Raw genomic sequence first — 12,095 nt, 5'->3', positions numbered from 1 at the left:
AATAACAAAAGCTTTAGTCGAAATGTAGTGTCCTGCCTATGTGTGTACATGGATAATCTCTGAACTTTAAAATGTTAGCCCTAGTCTCTTAGGTTCTTTCGTACATAGTATACTTTCTTCAGAAGGTGCCTCATCCCTTTCCAGTTGTACATTCAAGCCCATCTACTGATCGTTGTCTTCCCCAGAGATTTGAGGCAGTGTCTGGGTGTATACCAGCAGACAACTGAGCATGAAGGATGTAGGGATATGGGGCATATTCAGATCACAAGAGGTACTTTTTCAAAGAGATTTTGATATGCTACAGCCCCTCTAGTCTCGCTTCTAGCCAGGAACTGCTGTGTTTTAAGGACCAGTGTTAATGAGTGGAGCAGATTGTTATCCCTTAGGGGTTAGGATGGGAGAAAGTTAGAAATCTCTGGATAGGAGATTTAAACTTCTCCATCCAGCCATCTTGAGTTTGTTTACAATTAATTGTGGGGGGAAAAAGTAAATATCAACACTTGGATGGAATTTCCTTTCACTATTTTCTCTGGTATCAGAAAATATTTTTAGTGTTGATCAGAGAATATATATCTGAATAGAGGAATACAAAGTTTCTTACTGGAAAAATTTGCACATAAACAAGCTTCAAAGTCTGTCCCATAATTCCATTTTTGCTTTTGGAGTTTGGGCACTTGTAAGTTCCAAGTCTCACAGCTGTAGATTTTATTGGCTGAGTGCCTCTTTGCTCCATCTGAAGTTTTCCATAAACACCATTTTTGGCTGTGAGTCAAACATGCACACAGGTGCCCTTTTACTGCTCCTTCTCCTTAGGAAGTCTACTCAATTAGACCAGACTAAAACCAATATTACATTTTAATTTAATTTTATTCTTAGAAGAGTCCTATCTAGACTTAATACATTAAGTCAGAAACAACCAAGTATTAACTGCCATTGAGAAAATGTTTATGTATGTCGTACATTTGCATTTTAGCACCTTTTATACATCTCCAGTTACTGTTGATATAAGAACATAACAACATAACATGTATTACAAAGGTAGTATAGTTTGGTCGTGAAACAGTCATGTTTGCTACATTGACTAGAAGAAAATACATTTTAAATTTGTGTTTCTTTATCTTTTGGAGGTCATAGATACCTTTAAGACTCTTACAAAAACCTAGACCCTGGGGCGCCTGGGTGGCTCAGTCGGTTAAGCGACCGACTTCGGCTCAGGTCATGATCTCGCGGTTTGGTTTGTGAGTTCGAGCCCCGCGTCGGGCTCTGTGCTGACAGCTCAGAGCCTGGGGCCTATTTCAGATTCTGTGTCTCCCTCTCTCTCTCTGACCCTCCCCCATTCATGCTCTCTCTCTGTCTCAAAAGTAAATAAACGTTTAAAAAAAAAAAAAAAGAAAAAAAAAAAAACCCCAGACCCTTTTCCTTCTAATTCAGGGATTCATAGCTGCCACGTTCATGTATTAACTATAGGTTAGGAATATTTGAGTCAGGCATTAAATTTATAAATTATTCAATTACATTTACTTCTAAGTCTTGTTTATAAGTTAATCTGTTAAGATTTTAAGATGAAGTCAAAATATGTGGTTACTCAGCTTTATTGTGATGCTGATGTTAATGGAAGGAGGAAGTCTTCGGTTTGAAATGCTAGGGAGGGTCTTGTGGGTGTCCTCACTGGCCACTGTGGAATTCTGGAATTTGTGGACAGGAAAAGAACTTTAGATATCATCCTTTAAATTGCCCAGGGATGACTTTTAATATTTAGCTCTTATTTTAAATTGTATCAGTAATATACAAATGTATGTGTTTTTTAAAACAAACTATAGAGATGACATTCCCTTTAATACTTTCACTCCCCACCCAAATCTACACAGGTACAAATCTGTAATCATTTAGGTTGTAAAGGATTAATTATTTTAATGTTTTAGAACAGTTCTTGCATGCAGTGTAATTATTAGTTGTATTAGTAGTAATTGGAATAGTGTGTACATTATATATACAATTTATTTGTAGATTTTATTTTATTTTTCTTTAAATTTTTTTCTTTAACATTTATTTATTATTGAGGGACAGAGAGACATAGAGCATGAGCAGGGGAGGGAGGGGCAAGAGAGAGGGAGACACAGAATCTGAAGTAGGCTCCAGGCTCTGAGATATCAGCACAGAGCCCGATGCGGGGCTTGAACTCACAAACTGGGAGATCATGACCTGAGCTGAAGTCAGTTGTTTAACCAACTGAGCCACCCAGGCGCCCCTAGATTTTAAGTAAACTCCATACCCAACATTGGGGTTGAGCTCACAACCTCCTCCATCAAGGGTGCCAGCCAGGTGCTCTGGAAATGTGTGTTTATTGGATGGTGCTTGAAGTCATTTTTTTTCTCTTCAAAAAAATATTTTGAAGAGAGTAAAATATTTATATTGAAGAAACTGGTCGTAACATTTTTTCAAGGGTATACATTTTGACATCATTTCTGCTAGAAGATTAACACATTTAGTTCCATCTTCCCTTTTTAGAGATGTTGGTAGTCTTTGTCTCCAAGCTGTACCATGCGTGGTATGTCTGTTGCCCTTTTAGAGTTTGTTAGACTTTGATCCCAGAGCTTCCACTTTCTGTGTTAGTTTTTCTGGAATTTTTTGCTCCTTCCAATGGGTTAAGTTTGTGAGTAAACCCAGGATTAAACCTATGACTTACATAAGTGAGTAAACCTATGTTTTCTTTCTTTTCTTTTCTTTTTTTTTTTTATTTTATTTTTTAAACTTTACATCCAAATTAGTTAGCATATAGTGCAACAGTGATTTCAGGAGTAGATTCCTTAGTGCCCCTGACCCATTTAGCCCATCCCCCCTCCCACAACCCCTCCAGTAACCCTCAGTTTGTTCTCCATGTTTATGAGTCTCTTCTGTTTTGTCCCCCTTCCAATTTTTATATTATTTTTGCTTCCCTTCCCTCATGTTCATCTGTTTTGTCTCGTGAAGTCATATGATTTTTGTCTTTCTCTGACTGACTAATTTCACTTAGCATAATACTCTCCAGTTCCATCCACATAGTTGCACATGGCAAGATTTCATTCTTTTTGATTGCCGAGTAATACTCCATCGTTTATTTATACCACACCTTCTTTATCCATTCATCCATCGATGGACATTTGGGCTCTTTCCATCCTTTGGCTATTGTTGATAGTGCTGCTATAAACATGGGGGTGCATGTGTCCCTTTGAAACAGCACACCTGTATCCCTCGGATAAATGCCTAGTAGTGCAATTGCTGGGTCGTAGGGTAGTTCTAGTTTTAGTTTTTTGAGGAAGCTCCATCCTGTTTTCCAGAGTGGCTGCACCAGCTTGCATTCCCAACCTATGTTTTATTTCTAATTTGGGCACCACTCAGCTATGTGACCTTGGGAAACCCCCTACAGGTATCTCGTTCCACATAAGAACGATAGAGATGATGATGTTTAACTTAACTCTTGTTATTACAAGGATTAGATGCAGTTTTTCAACTATAATAATCAGGACATGTGTGTCCCTGGGCTGTGGACCTGGCGAGTAGGTGCTGTGTCTAAGTCTCTTCTTTATTTTTGATACTACATCTTTAATTGTATTTGTCCATACAGGAGGCAGTCACGTTAATGTTTGCTAGAGGTTTGAGTAAGACAAACAGGTAAAAAATGGTAAAGTAGTGCTATTTCCCTGGAAAAATATTTGGTACCACTAAAGTTGAATATACCTTATTTCACTAATTGGTATATACCAACAGAAATGCAAACATATGTTCCCCAAACTTCATATTCAAGAATGTTCATAGCAGCACAGTTCATAATAGCAAAAAACTAGAAACAACCTAAATCAGCAGCAGAATAATATATATTGTGGTCTGTCCTTACAGTGAGATCATATACAGCAGTGCAAAAGAACAAGCAACTGTTCTTTGTATTAATGTGGATGAATCTTTCATGTGTAGCCATTTGTATGAAAAAGTTGAAAATCGGCAAAACTAGTCTTGAGAGAGAAGAATCGGAAATAGTGCTTACCTTGGGAAGGGTTGACTGGTGGGACATAAAGACTTTTGAGAGCTCCTGATATTTTCTTTTTTTAAACCTTAGTTATGTGGGGTGTCTGGGTGGCTCAGTTGGTTAAGGATGTGACTTCGGCTCAGGCCATGATCTCGCGGTTGCTGAGTTTGAGCCCCGCATTGGGCTGAGTGACTACTGTCAGCACAGGGCCAGCTTCAGATTCTCTGTCTCCCTCTCTCTCTGCCCCTCCTGTACACTCGCGCGCACACTCTCTCTCCTTCTCAAAAATAAAAAAATAAAATCTTTTATGTGGATATATTTGCTTTATGGAAACTCTTGAATTGTACATTGGTGATTTATGGACTTTTTGGCAAGAATGTTATATACTTCAGTAATAAGTTTTCACAAAGGGATGGGGAGGGGAGGAGTGAAGTCCACTTAAAAGTTCTTGAATTTGTTTCACCCTTCTCTTGTGAAGATGACAACTCCCGAAGGCAGAGCTCCACCTACCTTGCACTTGCATGTGGGATATGTGACATGTCAAAATTACATTATTCTGGCTTTCCTTGGTTCACTGCAGTTATTAATTATGTAGTATTTGACGTCAAAAAGTATATTGCAGTTTTTAGGAATTGTTTTCTGGAAACAAACACCCAGTAACAAAATTTGAACCCCATTGTTACAGTATTTTTAACCTAGAATGGGCCAGTGTGGCTGTAAATTCAGGCAGCTTTACATAACACACACACACACACACACACACACACACACACACACACACACACCCTCCCTCTATCAAATTGGGAATGGTCTTCCTTCCCCTCCCCTCCCCTCCCCTCCCCTCCCCTCCCCTCCCCTCCCCTCCCCTCTCCATTCCCTCCCCCTCTCCCTCTCCCTCTCCATTCCCTCTCCCTCTCCCTCCCCCTCTCCCTCTCCCTCTCCATTCCCTCTCCCTCTCCATTCCCTCTCCCTCTCCCTCTCCCTCTCCCTCTCCCTCTCCCTCTCCCTCTCCCTCCCCCTCCCCCCTCCCCCTCCCCCTGCCCCTCCCCCTCCCCCTCTCCCTCTCCCTTGCTTCCTGTCTGTGTATAGATCAGAATTGGGGCCAAAATTTAAAATCAAGTGTAGGCACTACAAGATCTTTATTCTTTCTTCAGGACTGTGCTTTTCTGTATCTTCAGAATATCTGTCTCAAATCCTCTTTTGGAACAGGGAGTAGCATAGTTATTCAGACTTTATGAGGTTGAAAATTATGACATAATTTTCAGTAAGTAGAAAAGCCAGATTTTTTTTCTTCCTGTATTTTCCCTATTTTTACCCTGTCCATTTTTTAAAAGATTATATCTTATTTAAAAATTTTTATAATTATTATTTCTTTTACTTTAGAGAGAGAGAGAGAGAGAGAGAGAGAGAGAGAGCAGGGGAGAGGGGCAGAGGGAGAGAGAGAAACCCAAGCAGGCTTCAGGCTCAGTGAGGAGGCTTTTGTGGGGCTGATTCCCATGGCCCTGGGATCATGACAAGCCAAAATCCGGAGTCGGATGCTCAACTGACTGAGCCACCCAGGCACCTCTTAAGATTTTATTTTTGAGTAATCCCTGCATCCAACGTGGGGCTCAAACTTAGAACCCCGAGATCAAGAGTCACACACTCTACCAACTGAGCCAGAAAGGTGCCCTGTCCTGTCCTGTCCTGTTTTTTATATTTTTCTTATTCCTAGGTACTAATATGAAAAATATATATAGGACTTCACAGTTACAAAGGTGAAGAAGCTGTTAATTTAGAATAAAAATGCGAATAATTAACATAAAGGGACATAAGATTAGTAAACAATATGAAAAATCTTTGATATGAAAAATTCATCTTTGAGCCACATTAGCATACCATTTTTATAACTGTTAAAGTAGTAAAGGTTTTAAAAGGATAGCTGCACTTAGTGTCCATAATGTAAAATGGTGTGGTGATTTGACCCTTTTTTTTCAGGGGGATAAAGTCGTGTCAGTGGATGAAGTCTGTCATTTCGCTAGTAATTTCACTCTTTTGAGGGTTTTTTTCAGAAGACCTAGTTCAGAAAAGCAGATATTTCTTACTTTATCTATAGTTCACAAAAAATTGATGATAAAGTAAATGTCAAGTGTAGTAGATTATGCAGTAGCAGCAAGGTATACCTAGTGTATATATATACCCACGTGTATTGTTAGGACAATGTAGAATCACAGAGAAATATTTGCTATACATGAAGAGTAGATTATAAAATAGTGGGTGTACTGATTACAGCTATATAAAAATACAAAGTTATGTAAAAGCTAACTATGGATAGAGTTCTGTTTCTCAGATTGAGGGATTACTAGTATTTTTATTTTTAATTTTCTTTTTTTGCAGTGTATCCTCTGTTAGAAAGAGTTAGTGACCAGTTTTTGACGAGTTAAACATTTTACCATTCATGCTCTTTGCTTACTTTGGTACATTCATTACTTTTTCAAAGGCTTAGTGTAAAAGTAGGTGAAACATAGTGAGTGTGTGGCTCATCCATCATGTGATTACTGCTGTATTCCCAAATTATTGCATGGTGCCTGGCACATATTGCTTGTGACTGACTGTTTACGTGGGTTGAAGGCCATTTCCCATCATGTATCTATATGTGTCTCTTATCTATCTCTTTTTATGTGTTAGGGATTTCTTTAGGTTTCTTTTTTTGAGTGTAGCTACATTTTTTATCAAGTTATGTCAGCAGATGTGGTACTCTGTAAAATGGGTTACCCCTCTTCTTCTGAGCAAGAGAACCTGGAAGGCCTTCTAACCCAAGGGCAGACATGGGATATCTGTACATGAATTCATAAAACTTGGCACTTAATGTGTAAGAAATATTTGTTGAATGTGTCAGAAGATCAATATTTGAATCCTGTCCATGCTGTTCAAATAGTGGTGTGTAAAAACACTTAAAAATGAGTGTTTTTATTATCTGTGGCTGTGTAACAAAATTACCTCAAGACTTAGTGGCGGCATACATTTATTATCTTAGTTTCTGTGGTTCAGGAAGGAGCAGCATAGCTGGATGGCTTTGACCCGAGTCTTTCATGAGGCTGTAAGGCTGCTGTCAAGGTGTTAGCCGGGGCTGCAGTCATCTGAAGGCTTGACTGGGGTTGGATCCATTTTCGAGCGCACTCATGTGGCTGTTGGCAAGCCTCAGTTCTTTGCCGTGTGAGCATGGCAGCTGGATTGCCTCAGAGAGAGCATCCCAGGGGGAATTCACAGTTGCTTGTGACTTAATATTTGTTGGCAATGACATCTTATCACTTTGTGCTGTATTCTCTTTGTTGGGAGCAAGTCAGTAAGTGAAGCCCACGCTTCGTGTGAGGGGATTACACAAAAGCCAGAAGGCAGGGCTTGTTGGGGGCTGTCTTAGAGGCTGCCTGTATAAGAAAGCAGATCGTATTCTGCCCAGCAAATTCTTGCACCCCCCCTTCCCCCCGTTTCCAGGTATTTTATCCTTCAAGAGAATAATAAGCTAGCAACAACTTAACAGCTGTTTGGGCAGACAGGATATTGAATCTCACTACATATGAAATGGCATATGAGAGAATGACAAAACATTAGAATTCCCTCATTTTCAGATGGAACTGTACAACATTCTTTCACTTTCACTGTGGTTTAGTGAAAAGAATTGAGGCTGTCACTGAAGTATATGTAACTTTAATTGTTACAAATGGAAGATATCAGTGTATGTTCTGGATTTTCAACTAATGTAAGATTTTATATCATCTGTTACGAATTGTGTTAGAACATGTAGGGTGGTGACTAAAGAATTTGCACAGTTTGGATTTGTCTTGTCCTTTGAAAATACCAGTTTTGTTTGCTTGGTGTATACCAGTCTCTCTTTCATCATTAATAGACTCTTAATTTGCATTAGGTTACACATAGCTTAGCTTTGAATTCTTTTCAAAAGCAGTTTGTCTGTCTATAATGTAATAGGTGTTAGAGTGAATGAAAAATTTTAGTTCACACTCTCTACCTTTGAGTTTACAGTGTGTTTTAGGATAAAAGACCAGTTGAATTTCACAGATACCCTATTTAGGCAGAATTGCCAGTAGAAGTTAAATTAAGATATGTCATATAATTGAAAATCTTATATGACTTAAAAAAAAGTAGTACGTGCTGGGTGAGGTAGGTTGATTCACTTTTCATTGCATACCCCCTTTTTTTTTTTAAATGCACATATTATCTGAAAAATAATTGCCCAGTCTGTGAACATTAAACTTTAAGAAATGTATCTAGTAATCTATGCACATACCTGCAATTATTTCATTTACACTGCCTGAATGTTGAAATTGACACATTTGCACAAAAGCTTGATTTGGGCAGTCCAGCCTCTTTTCAGAATCCTCAGTGGCCAAGGCACATGGTTACTTATTTTCATTACAGGGAGACCAAATTTTGAGGAAGGTGGACCAACATCAGTGGGAAGAAAGCATGAATTCATACGATCAGAAAGTGAAAATTGGCGCATTTTTAGAGAGGAACAAAATGGAGAAGATGAAGATGGAGGTTGGCGACTAGCTGGATCAAGAAGGGATGGAGAGAGGTGGCGGCCGCACAGTCCTGGTAAGAGATCTGAGTGAGGGCACAGGGACCAAAATAAGTGAGTATTTAATAAGGAAATTTTTACAGATTAAGCAGGAAAGGTAAGCTGGTAAAGAGGCGCCAATTACTTTATGTCATTGTACTCAGGCTTATTACTACAAAACATTTTCTTTCTTTCTTTTCTTTAATTTTTTTATGTTTATTTATTTATTTATTATTATTATTTTTTTAATTAAAAAAAATTTTTTTTTCAACGTTTATTTATTTTTGGGACAGAGAGAGACAGAGCATGAACGGGGGAGGGGCAGAGAGAGAGGGAGACACAGAATCAGAAACAGGCTCCAGGCTCTGAGCCATCAGCCCAGAGCCCGACGCGGGGCTCGAACTCACGGACCGCGAGATCGTGACCTGGCTGAAGTCGGATGCTTAACCGACTGCGCCACCCAGGCGCCCCAATGTTTATTTATTTTTAAGAGTGAGAGAGACAGAGCGGGAGCAGGGGAGGGTCAGAGAGAGAGGGAGACACAGAATCAGAAGCAGGCTCCAATCTCTGAGCTGTCAGCACAGAGCCCAACATGGGGCTCGAACTCATGGAACATGAGATCATGACCTGAGCCGGAGTCGGACGCTTAACTGAGTGGGCCACCCAGGTGCCCCGACAAAACATTTTCAACATGAAAGTTCCCCACATCTATTCATTTGATGAAAATCATCTTTATTTTTCTGGAGCAAATAGTGTTAATGGGAAGCACCTACCCTTAACTGCAAAAATGTAAGAGGGTTTCATTTGGTTTTGTCTAATGCTAAATCTATCTTTTTCAGCATTGCTTTAAAACTTACAAATGTATAATTATATGCTCACTAAGGAATATGTGCTCCTACTCAAATGGGTATTTTTCCTGCGTAATAAAGGATTTATTCTTTCAAATTGTTTTTTGTCCTGAAAATGTGATTTAAGCTTATTTGAAGAATAAACTTTAAACCCAGGTCAAAAACGTAATCACAAGTTCATTCTTTTGTCCTTCTAACTTTAGAAAAAGGAGAGAGAAGAGTAGTGATTAGTGGTTTTGTAAGTTCTTCTGTTTGACTCTTAAGAATGCTTCAAACTGTTCTTCCCTGACATTAGATATGCTGGTAATTGAAGACACTGGTGCTTTGTGTCAAAGTTCATCCCCTACCAAAGTGCTGATTCTATGCCTCATGATAATCAGATGCCACTGTAGTTTGAATCGTGGGGTCATGCAGAACTGAAGCTTACAGAGTGTATATTTGCCTTCTGAATTTCATGTGCGTAACATTATTTTAGCTGTCAACCATATGCCAAAGAAGCTTACTTTTCATAGAAGAAATCATAAGCAAACTGGTTGCATTTACATTTTAAAATCAAATTATTAGCAAAGTCACTAGTCTCGGTCTGAGTAAACATTATAACAAACATTCAGAGTGCTTTATGTACTTGTAGATAGGTAGAAACAGAATGAAGTTGATCTTTGGATAGAGTTTTGATGCTTTCATCACAACTCCTCATGGCTGCCTCATGGGTGAGTTTTCTGTCACTAGTAGGCATTGTTTACATCACAGTTAACTAGGCAGTTCTCATCAGTCTGCATGCTGGGCAACCAAATGTTGTAGTTCTCTTCAAGGCATCACAGCATTTTGTGCTGAGCTTGCCTGTAAGCAAAAGGATTTGTAGACTATGTTCCCAACAAGCATTCAGTGAAAGAATGGACAGGATCTGGACTGAGCGAGAAGAAAAATTCCAGCTGATCAAAAACAAACAAGGTGAATGTTTTGGAAGATCAACAGTGTTTGTGAGCCCAAACATCTGATGTTGATTCTTAATAGAATCCCTTTAATAAAGGAGATGAAGTAAAATTTTAGTGTATATTCTACCACTGACCCTTTCCACCCCACACCCCAGCAACTTCGATTTTGGCTATATGTTGTCTTTTTCTTAAGTCTTTCTCCCTGATACGTGATTTTCATGTCCAATTTATTTGTCATTAAGTTAACAATTTCCCCAAATTTTATATTGGTATATTTTTGAAAGACAGTTTGGGGTATATAACGATACATGGGGCTGAAAAATCAGTGGAAATAGCATTTTTTAAAAAGGACACCATCTGCTTTTTCAACCAAGCATATTAAAAGTTAAGTCTGATTATATCAGTTGTATAAATTACTGTTAACATTTCTTAGATTATACTTTATTCTTTTATGATTTGATTCAAAGTTTAAATATAATGGTTTTGACTGATTTTTTTATAAAAATTGTAGCAGACGTATATGTTGGAAAGCCTTAGAAGCAGTGATCAGTCTTAATAAGCTATAGATGTGCCTTATCTGCTATGTTTGGTTTAAGTAGGGCTCAAAATTGGATACGTGTGGAGATGCAACTATTAAGGTAGGGACAGCAAAGGATCCACTCTGGGAAGTGAACTTAAGAAACTCAGTAAGAGAAAAACATGAGCCAGATGCCTAGAAGGATAGATTCCTATCATGGTGCATACTTAACAGACGGTTTAGAAATGATAGTAGTAGAGAGAGTTCTCAGGAATTCAGCACTGGATCATGAATACTTCTTTTGAGTAATGATTCTAGGTTTGCATATAAGCAAACTGGATATAAAGCTCCTTAGTTTTCATAGAAGGCAATAGTTGTTGTAAGTAAAGGAGTGTGGGAATAATGTTTCTTATCTTTTTTGTGAGTGACTTACAAGTAGCTACATCGATTGGGCTGATGTTTGCCTTCTTATTTTCAGTTTGAATTTTAGACTGCTAGGTTTAGCAAATTGAGCCTCAGTAGTAAGAACATTTGACTTTGGCTCCTTTCTTTTCTGTATCTCCCACAGAGAAAGCATTCAAAAAGATAGAAAATTTTAATAGGTTAAACCTTGTCTCTCTTTTGAAGGCTTTCTTAGACTCAGGTTTGTCAGATATTAACAAGATTTCCCGTGTGTGTGTGTGTGTGTGTCTGTGTGTGTGTGTGTGTCTGTGTGTGTGTGTGTGTTTAATACGTTAACTGACATCTTTTATTCTTAGGAAGTCTTTTTCTGTTGGAAAGTAGATGTAATAAACAGTATGCTAGGGTGGATTTAGGAATGTCCCTGGGGGTATTATACAGAAATAAAAACTCCCTGGGGAGAGTTAAGAGTTGAGAATAAAGGAAAAGGAAAGTAAGCATGCTGTTGTGGAAAAAGCAATATTAGATGCAGAATTCGATTCTAGTTCTGCTTTGCCGTTATGCAAGTTACTTCTGTCAGAATTTTTGTTTCTTAAACTATAAAATTAGGATAGTGGGCTATATAAAATCTTTGACATCTGTCAATGCTGTAATTCCATGACTTTTTGTTGGGAATCAGAATTCCAACTGGAATCTTGTCACTAGCAAGTTGGCATGATGAGTTTGGTATTAGGAATTGACACAGGGGGTTGGTCGTATCCATAATAAAGAATGGTATTTTTATGAGAAGAAGGGAAAGGTGTAAGACCTGCCAAAGGGAAGGCAGGAACTTCAT

At 38.5% G+C, this 12,095-nt stretch overlaps 1 protein-coding gene across 1 annotated transcript in view; it reads left to right on the top strand.

Moving 5' to 3' along the window:
- Window positions 1-12,095, top strand: part of GIGYF2 (GRB10 interacting GYF protein 2) — a 147,498-nt gene that overhangs the window by 81,746 nt on the left and 53,657 nt on the right. Inside the window, 1 exon segment of the mRNA XM_047869603.1 lies at window positions 8,420-8,599. Within this exon segment, the coding sequence (XP_047725559.1) occupies window positions 8,420-8,599 (180 nt within the window).

This window comes from Prionailurus viverrinus, chromosome C1 (assembly GCF_022837055.1).
Source record: "Prionailurus viverrinus isolate Anna chromosome C1, UM_Priviv_1.0, whole genome shotgun sequence".
NCBI classification, from domain to species: Eukaryota; Metazoa; Chordata; class Mammalia; order Carnivora; family Felidae; genus Prionailurus; species Prionailurus viverrinus.
Note: the sequence above shows the minus strand (reverse complement) of the source record. Positions and strands in the feature narration are given on the sequence as shown.